This window comes from Triticum aestivum, chromosome 6B (assembly GCF_018294505.1).
Source record: "Triticum aestivum cultivar Chinese Spring chromosome 6B, IWGSC CS RefSeq v2.1, whole genome shotgun sequence".
Classification (NCBI taxonomy): Eukaryota; Viridiplantae; Streptophyta; class Magnoliopsida; order Poales; family Poaceae; genus Triticum; species Triticum aestivum.
The window spans coordinates 112,253,523-112,263,941 of NC_057810.1; the positions used below are offsets into that span (position 1 = coordinate 112,253,523).

General features: G+C 42.7%; 1 protein-coding gene across 1 annotated transcript; it reads left to right on the forward strand.

Annotated features, from left to right (window-relative positions):
- The first annotated feature begins 7,026 nt into the window (after positions 1–7,026).
- LOC123138919 (uncharacterized) lies at positions 7,027–8,458 on the forward strand. Its single transcript, XM_044558769.1, has 2 exons — positions 7,027–7,905; positions 7,986–8,458. The coding sequence occupies exons 1-2, from the start codon at positions 7,134–7,136 to the stop codon at positions 8,456–8,458; spliced, it is 1,245 nt and encodes a 414-aa protein (XP_044414704.1). The 5' UTR covers positions 7,027–7,133.
- Positions 8,459–10,419: the final 1,961 nt, after the last annotated feature.

Sequence of the window (10,419 nt, forward strand, 5' to 3'; positions counted from 1 at the left end):
CATCAAAATACATAAACTCATAATATAACCGTCATCTAACTTTAAGCGTGCGGACCCTATGGGTTCGAGAACTATGTAGACATGACCGAGACATGTTTCCGGTCAATAAACAATAGCGGAACCTGGATGCTCATATTGGCTCCTACATATTCTACGAAGATCTTTATCGGTCAAACCACATAACAACATACGTTGTTCCCTTTGTCATCGGTATGTTACTTGCCTGAGATTTGATTGTCGGTATCTCAATACCTAGTTCAATCTCGTTACCGGCAAGTCTCTTTACTCGTTATGTAATGCATCATTCTGCAACTAACTCATTAGTCACATTGCTTGCAAGGCTTATAGTGATGTGCATTACCGAGAGGGCCCAGAGATACCTCTCCGACAATCAGAGTGACATATCCTAATCTCGAAATATGCCAACTCAACATGTACCTTCGGAAACACATGTAGAGCTCCTTTATAATCACCCAGTTATGTTGTGACGTTTGGTAGCGCACAAAGTGTTCCTCCGGTAAACGGGAGTTGCATAATCTCATAGTCATAGGAACATGTATAAGTCATGAAGAAAGCAATAGCAACATACTAAACGATCAAGTGCTAAGCTAACAGAATGGGTCAAATCAATCACATCATTCTCCCAATGATGTGATCCCCTTAATCAAATGACAACTCTTTTGTCCATGGCTAGGAAACATAACCATCTTTGATAAACGAGCTAGTCAAGTAGAGGCATACTAGTGACACTTAGTTTGTCTATGTATTCACACATGTATCATGTTTCTGGTTAATACAATTCTAGCATGAATAATAAACATTCATCATGATATAAGGAAATAAATAATAACTTTATTATTGCCTCTAGGGCATATTTCCTTCAGTCTCCCACTTGCACTAGAGTCAATAATCTAGATTACACAGTAATGATTCTAACACCCATGGAGCTTTGGTGCTGATCATGTTTTGCTCGTGGAAGAGGCTTAGTCAACGGGTCTGCAACACTCAGATCCGTATGTATCTTGCAAATCTCTATGTCTCTCACCTGGACTTGGTCCCGGATGGAATTGAAGCGTCTCTTGATGTGCTTGGTCTTCTTGTGATATCTGGATTCCTTTGCCAAGGCAATTGCACCAGTATTGTCACAGAAGATTTTCATTGGAACCGATGCACTAGGTATGACACCTAGATCAGATATGAACTCCTTCATCCAGACTCCTTCATTTGCTGCTTCCGAAGCAGCTATGTACTCCGCTTCACATGTAGATCCCGCCACGACGCTTTGTTTAGAACTGCACCAACTGACAGCTCCACCGTTCAATATAAACACGTATCCGGTTTGCGATTTAGAATCGTCCGGATCAGTGTCAAAGCTTGCATCGATGTAACCATTTATGACTAGCTCTTTGTCACCTCCATAAGCGAGAAACATATCCTTAGTCCTTTTCAGGTATTTCAGGATGTTCTTGACCGCTGTCCAGTGATCCACTCCTGGATTACTTTGGTACCTTCCTGCTAAACTAAGAGCAAGGCACACATCAGGTCTGGTACACAACATTGCATACATGATAGAGCCTATGGCTGAAGCATAGGGAACTTCTTTCATTTTCTCTCTATCTTCTGCAGTGGTCGGGCATTGAGTCCGACTCAATTTCACACCTTGTATTATAGGCAAGAACCCTTTCTTTGCTTGATCCATTTTGAACCTTTTCAAAACTTTATCAAGGTATGTACTTTGTGAAAGTCCAATTAAGCGTCTTGATCTATCTCTATAGATCTTGATGCCCAATTGTAAGCAGCTTCACTGAGGTATTTCATTGAAAAACTTTTATTCAAGTATCCTTTTATGCTATCCAGAAATTCTATATCATTTCCAATTAATAATATGTCGTCCACATATAATATTAGAAATGCTACAGAGCTCCCACTCACTTTCTTGTAAATACATGCTTCTCCAAAAGTCTGTATAAAACCATATGCTTTGATCACACTATCAAAGCGTTTATTCCAACTCCGAGAGGCTTGCACCAATCCATAAATGGATCACTGAAGCTTGCACACTTTGTTAGCATCCTTTGGATTGACAAAACCTTCTGGTTGCATCATATACAACTCTTCTTCCAGAAATCCATTCAGGAATGCAGTTTTGACATCCATTTGCCAAATTTCATAATCATAAAATGCGGCAATTGCTAACATGATTCAGACAGACTTAAGCATCGCTACGGGTGAGAAAGTCTCATCGTAGTCAACTCCTTGAACTTCTCAAAAACCTTTCGCAACAAGTCGAGCTTTGTAGACAGTAACATTACCATCAGCGTCAGTCTTCTTCTTGAAGATCCATTTATTCTCAATGGCCTGCTGATCATCGAGCAAGTCAACCAAAGTCCACACTTTGTTCTCATACATGATCCCATCTCAGATTTCATGGTCTCAAGCCATTTTGCGGAATCTGGGCTTATCATCACTTCCTCATAGTTCGTAGGTTCGTCATGGTCAAGTAACATGACTTCCAGAACAGGATTACCATACCACTCTGGTGCGGATCTTACTCTGGTTGACCTACGAGGTTCGGTAGTAACTTGATCTGAAGTTTCATGATCAATATCATTAGCTTCCTCACTAATTGGTGTAGTTGTCACAAGAACTAGTTTCTGTGATGAACTACTTTCCAATAAGGGAGCATGTACAGTTACCTCATCAAGTTCTACTTTCCTCCCACTCACTTCTTTCGAGAGAAACTCCTTCTCTAGAAAGGATCCAAATTTAGCAACAAAAGTCTTGCCTTCAGATCTGTGATAGAAGGTGTACCCAATAGTCTCCTTTGGGTATCCGATGAAGACACATTTCTCCGATTTGGGTTCGAGCTTATCTGGTTGAAGTTTCTTCACATAAGCATCGCAGCCCCAAACTTTAAGAAGCGACAACTTTGGTTTCTTGCCAAACCACAGTTCATAAGGCATCGTCTCAACGGATTTTGATGGTGCCCTATTTAACGTGAATGCGGCCGTCTCTAAAGCATAACCCCAAAATGATAGCGGTAAATCAGTAAGAGACATCATAGGTCGCACTATATCTAGTAAAGTATGATTACGACGTTCGGACACACCATTACGTTGTGGTGTTCCAGGTGGCGTGAGTTGCGAAACTATTCCGCATTGTTTCAAATGTAAACCAAACTCGTAACTCAAATATTCTCCTCCACGATCAGATCGTAGAAACTTTATTTTCTTGTTACGATGATTTTCCACTTCACTCTAAAATTCTTTGAACTTATCAAATGTTTTAGACTTATGTTTCATCAAGTAGATATACCCATATCTGCTCAAATCATCTGTGAAGGTGAGAAAATAACGATACCCGCCACAAGCCTCAACGTTCATTGGACCGCATACATCAGTATGTATGATTTCCAATAAATCTGTTGCTCGCTCCATAGTTCCGGAGAACGGTATTTTAGTCATCTTGCCCATGAGGCATGGTTCGCAAGTACCGAGTGATTCATAATCAAGTGATTCCAGAAGTCCATCAGTATGGAGTTTCTTCATGCGCTTTACACCAATATGACCCAAACAGCAGTGCCACAAATAAGTTGCACTATCATTATCAACTCTGCATCTTTTGGCTTCAATATTATGAATATGTGTATCACTACTATCGAGATTTAATAAAAATAGACCACTCTTCAAGGGTGCATGACCATAAAAGATATTACTCATATAAATAGAACAACCATTATTCTATGATTTAAATGAATAACCGTCTCGCATCAAACAAGATCCAGATATAATGTTCATGCTTAACGCTGGCACCAAATAACAATTATTCAGGTCTAATACTAATCCCGAAGGTAGATGTAGAGGTAGCGTGCCGACTGCGATCACATCGACTTTGGAACCATTTCCCACGCGCATCGTCACCTCGTCCTTAGCCAATCTTCGCTTAATCCGTAGTCCCTCTTTCGAGTTGCAAATATTAGCAACAGAACCAGTATCAAATACCCAGGTGTTACTGCGAGCATTAGTAAGGTACACATCAATAACATGTATATCACATATACCTTTGTTCACCTTGCCATCCTTCTTATCCGCCAAATACTTGGGGCAGTTCCGCTTCCAGTGACCAGTCTGCTTGCAGTAGAAGCACTCAGTCTCAGGCTTAGGTCCAGACTTGGGTTTCTTCTCTTGAGCAGCAACTTGTTTGCCGTTCTTCTTGAAGTTCCCCCTTTTCTTCCCTTTGCCCTTTTTCTTGAAACTACTGGTCTTGTTGACCATCAACACTTGATGCTCCTTTTTGATTTCTACCTCCGCAACTTTTAGCATTGCGAAGAGCTCGGGAATAGTCTTGTTCATCCCTTGCATATTATAGTTCATCACAAAGCTCTTGTAGCTTGGTGGCAGTGATTGAAGAATTCTGTCAATGACACTATCATCAGGAAGATTAACTCCCAGTTGAATCAAGTGATTGTTATACCCAGACATTCTGAGTATATGCTCACTGACAGAACTATTCTCCTCCATCTTGAAGCTGTAGAACTTATTGGAGACTTCATATCTCTCAATCCGGGCATTTGCTTGAAATATTAACTTCAACTCCTGGAACATCTCATATGCTCCATGACATTCAAAACATCATTGAAGTCCCGGTTCTAAGACGTAAAGCATGGCACACTGAACTATCGAGTAGTCATCAGCTTTGCTCTGCCAAATGCTCACAATGTCTGTAGTTGCATCTGCATCACGCCTGACACCCAGCGGTGCTTCTAGGACGTAATTCTTCTGTGCAGCAATGAGGATAATCCTCAAGTTATGGACCCAGTCCGTGTAATTGCTACCATCATCTTTCAACTTAATTTTCTCAAGGAACGCATTAAAATTCAACGGAACAACAACACGAGCCATCTATCTACAACAAACATAGAGAAGCAAAATACTATCAGGTACTAAGGGCCCATTCGGAAGCAATCCATGAGCTGGCTTCCGAAAATCACTCCGAGAAGCCGCACCGAACGAGTCCACTTCGAGAATCTGGCTCCGCGGAGACGAGGATTCGGCAGTGCAAAAATCACGGAGACGAGAAGCTGCCCAGGCCCAGCTTCGCAAATATCAGAAGTGGGAGTTGCTCAAAATTACGGTAGCAATGCCACCCCGAAGTAAACTACTCGAATCGTTTTCCTCGACGCCTCCTCTGCTCTCGCACCTCAGCTCGTACTCTGCTCGTACAGAAACGAACGGGGCGACCTCCTCTGCTGTCGCAGCCCTAGCCGCCGCCCCGTCGCCGGTCGGCCGCCGCGCCGCCGTCCACCGCCGCTCCTCGGATCTACAGCCCGCCCCGCAAGTCTCCGTCCATCGACGCTTGCAGCAGCCGCCCAAAGTCCCCGTGGTGTTGTCTCCCCATCTGCCGCCACTCCCTCCGTTGGTCGCCGCCGGCAGCCGCACGAAGTAGAGGTCCCGACGGGCCTGGCCGCAAGATCCACGGTACAGAAGCCATTCCCCTAGGTCAAGGTGAGCATCCACCTCCCCCCTCTTGTAGTACTCTGATTCAGCCTAGTTCATGCGCTGTGTGTGGACAGCCCCAATTTCCTGTGATATGAACCTGATGTGTGGACTTTTTGCGTATATATGTGTAGTGCAGTCTGTAGTGATATGAATTGATTTCAGATAAAATCAATAATTTCCTTATGTTGGTAGTACATGTTCATGCTGGTACAGTTTATTTTCCATATATTTGGGGACATGATTATATACTGATGGATGATGATTGTTTGCTACATATTCGTGCTGCTACTGATTGTTTGTGAGATGGTAGTGATTGTTTCCCAGAAAATTGGACACATGATTTATACTAATGGACACTGATTGTTGCTACATGTTCATGATGCTACTGATTTTGGTATCTATTTGTGAGATGGCACTGATTGTTTGGCATATATTTTTGAGGAAATGTGTATCCGTAAAGTAACATCATTTTTGTATAGAAATGTCGTCAACTGGGTCTGCCGAATGGACCGATGAGAATACTCGGATTATCGTGGAGTTGTTTGTGAAACAAGTGAAGGCTGGAAACATGCCAAACACTCATTTGACACCCAGTGCATATGATGAGGTGGGAAAGGAGTTCTTGATGAGAACTGGGCTTGAGTACACACCAAAGCAAGTGAGGAACAAATGGACCAAGTTAAAACGTGAGTACAACACATTCAAGAAGCTCAAGTTGCGCGAGACTGGAGGGGGTTGGGACTTTGAGAAAAACACTGTTAAACAAGATAATGAGTGGTGGAAAAAGGCGAAAGTTGTAAGTTCGCATGCTTATGTTTCTCAGAAAATAAAATCTGAACTTGTCATGCTTTATGTACTAATGTCTCTCTTTCATACAATAGGACCTTCCAGGTTGTGGCAAGTTCAAGAAGCATGGACTCCGTAACGAAGAAGGCTTGCGCGTCTTGTTTGAGGATATCAGTGTTGATGGCACTGACCATTGGAACCCCGCATCTGGTCTGCCTCCCCCCTCTAGTTCGGCATTGAAAACAGCCTTGAATGTTGACGAAATCACCGATCTTGATTTGGAGGATGATAGTGAAGAGCAACCTTCTCCGACAGTAGCTAGTTCATCTAAAGTGAGGCTTGGGGTCACGATTCCAGAGAAGAACAAGAAATCGAAGACTTCACAAGTGATGCAAGAGGAGATTAGAAAGATTAGTTCTATTGCCCAAGCTTCACACACATCGTTCAGTCTTTTCTATAGAAAGATGAGACCATTTCTGTTGCCTCTACCATGGATTTAGTTCGTGCTTGTGGTGCAACAGACGACACTGATGAGCATTTCATTGCTACTGAGCTCTTTCTGAAGAGAGAGCAAAGAGAGATGTTCTTGCACATGACATCCGACTCTCGAAAGGGTTGGTTGCATAGGAGGTTTGACCTCAAGTATGGGAACTAGTTTGTTCTATCTTATCTTAGCTATGGGAACAATATTTATGCGTATGTTGGTGAACCTATTATTATCTTGTGCTATCGGTACAATATTTATGCTTATGTTGGTGAACCTATTATTATCTTGTCGGTGAACATATTTATTCTTATGTTGGTGAACATATTGTTTTGCTTGATGCTAACTATTGTTTGATATGGCAGATGTCATCGGATAGTGATAGTGAGGATGACAATAGTTATGAAACAATGAGGAATTTGGTTATGCATCAACAACATAATATGAACATGCTTTGTTCAGGTGCAGCAGTCATATTTGGCAAGTATTGTGAAAGTTGGGTGATGAAGGCTGAACCTCGGAAATCTATTTTGAGTGGATTTGGATGGCTTCAAGAGACTATTGCCACACCGGGAGAGACCTACACAATGTTGAGAATGACGGCAAGTGTGTTCGTTGATCTTCATGACTTGTTGGTGCGTAACTATGGTCTAAAAGAAACAACCTTTGTTAGCACTTATGAGTCTCTTGCTATGTTCTTGTGGACATTGGGAGGTTGTGAATCAAATAGAAGAACTCAAAATCGCTTCAAACATTCAGCGGATACTATCCATCGTAAATTCCATGAGGTTCTACAATGTGTAGTGAACATGGCATCTCACTACCTTAAGCCACAAGACCCAAACTTCCACATTGTGCATGATCTAATTAAAAAGGATAGGAGGGCTTATCCTCATCTCAAAGATTGCATTGGTGCAATTGATGGGACTCATATAAGAGCTTCTATTCCCGATGGGCCACCAAAAGTTAGGTACATTGGGAGGACGGGCATGACAACTCAGAATGTGATGGCGGTATGTGACTTCGATATGCACTTCACTTATGCTTCAATTGGGCAACCTGGTTCTATGCATGATACAAATGTATTATACCATGCAATTGAGAAGGACAGGCCCACCTTCCCCCATCCTCCAAAGGGTGAGCATTTCTTTTCGTTACAAGTTTACACATGATGTACTCTATCCTCCAACTAACATGTATGTGTGTTGTCAATTTAGGCAAGTATTACCTTGTAGATGCCGGGTATCCTAATAGAGATGGATATCTAGCACCATACAAAGGAGAACGGTATCATGTCCCTGACTTCCAAAGAGGTGCACCTCCAAATACTCCTAAGGAGAAGTTCAACATGATTCACTCTTCCAAACGCAATTGCATAGAGAGAACCTTTGGAGTGTGGAAAATGAAATGGCAAATTCTCCTCAAGATGCCAAACTACTCGTTCCAAACACAGATGAAGATTGTTGCAGCTACTATGACATTGCACAACTATGTTCGCCTCCATGACAAAGACGATCTCCACTTTATTCGATGTGAAAGAGATCCGGATTATGTGCCAACAATTCCGGATAGATATAAGAAGTATGTTATTCCTCCGAGTGCATCGGATGCTTCAACTTCAGAGGCAAGTGCTCCTGACATGGATAGGTTTAGGAATGAACTAGCCACGGCCGTTGCTCTTGGTTGGTGAAGTCATGCTTCTGGTCCATACTATTTGTTCCCTGTTTGATTTGCAAACATATGCAAATTTGATGCAGCTTTTGTGGTACTGCATATGTCAAACCTTGTGGTTCTTCATCTTAACTTGAGGGAATTCAAAACTCTACATGTTCAGTACATTTTTTGCATTTGTGCTAGCTAAAACTGCTCTCTGTACAACCAAAACTGCTCTCTGTACAGCCAAAACTGCTCTCTGTACATCGAAATATCTCTCTGTACAGCCAAAATCGAAGGAATCTGTACAGACAAAAAAAAGAACCTACTTCTAATCTGGCCTGCAGCGCACATGTGAGCCCAGCCGGCTTTCACTACTGAAATGGGCTTTACACCTGTCCACCTGAATGGGCTTGATCCTACCTTACTAGGCTGCCAGCCCATGCATACGCAGCTGCTCCCCACTGCTGCACCGAACGCTCGCTGGCTCCACGAGAATCCAGCTAGCGCCAGCTTCACGAGAAGTTGGCTCGTTTCGGAAGCCAGCGAGCTTCCGAACGGGGCCCAAGTTCACGATAAATTTAAGTTCAATTAATCATATTACTTAAGAACTCCCACTTAGATAGATATCCCTCTAATCATCTAAGTGATCACGTGATCCAAATCAACTAAACCATGTCCGATCATCAAGTGAGATGGAGTAGTTTTCAATGGTGAACATCACTATGTTGATCATATCTACTATATGATTCACGCTCGACCTTTCGGTCTCAGTGTTCCGAGGCCATATCTGTATATGCTAGGCTCGTCAAGTTTAACCTGAGTATTCCGCGTGTGCAACTGTTTTGCACCCGTTGTATTTGAACGTAGAGCCCATCACACCCGATTATCACGTGGTGTCTCAGCACGAAGAACTTTCGCAACGGTGCATACTCAGGGAGAACACTTATACCTTGAAATTTAGTGAGAGATCATCTTATAATGCTACCGTCAATAAAAGCAAAATAAGATGCATAAAGGATAAACATCACATGCAATAAATATAAGTGATATGATATGGCCATCATCATCTTGTGCTTGTGATCACCATCTCCGAAGCACCGTCATGATCACCATCGTCACCGGCATGACACCTTGATCTCCATCGTAGCATCGTTGCCATTTCGCCACCTATTGCTTCTACAACTATCTCTACCGCTTAGTGATAAAGTAAAGCAATTATAGGGCGATTGCATTGCATACAATAAAGCAACAACCATATGGCTCCTACTAGTTGCCGATAACTCGGTTACAAAACATGATCATCTCATACAATAAAATATAGCATCACGTCTTGACCATATCACATCACAACATGCCCTGCAAAAACAAGTTAGATGTCTTCTACTTTGTTGTTGCAAGTTTTACGTGGCTACTACGGACTGAGCAAGAACCGTTCTTACCTACGCATCAAAACCACAATGATAGTTTGTCTAGTTAGTGTTGTTTTAACCTTCTCAAGACCGGGCGTAGCCACACTGGGTTCAACTAAAGTTGGAGAAACTGACACCTGCCAGCCACCTATGTGCAAAGCATGTCGGTAGAACCAGTCTCGCGTAAGCGTACGCGTAATGTCGGTCCGGGCCGCTTCATCCAACAATACTGCTGAACCAAAGTATGACATGCTGGTAAGCAGTATGACTTGTATCGCCCACAACTCACTTGTGTTCTACTTGTGCATATAACATCTACGCATAAAACTAGGCTCTGAAACCACTGTTGGGTAACGCAGTAATTTCAAAAAATTTCCTACGCACACGCAAGATCATGGTGATGCATAGCAACGAGAGGGGAGAGTGTGTCCACATACCCTTGTAGACCGAAAGCGGAAGCGTTAGCACAACACAGTTGATGTAGTTGTACGTCTTCACGGCCCGACTGATCAAGCACCAAAAGTATGGAACCTCCGAGTTCTTACACACGTTCAGCTCGATGACGTCCCTCGAACTCCGATCCAGC

Coding starts and splice junctions, on each gene's coding strand:
- LOC123138919 (XM_044558769.1), top strand. CDS start 7,134: ATGTCATCGGATAGTGATAGTGAGGATGACAATAGTTATGAAACAATG. Junction 7,906..7,985: donor CTTCCCCCATCCTCCAAAGG/GTGAGCATTTCT, acceptor TTGTCAATTTAG/GCAAGTATTACCTTGTAGAT.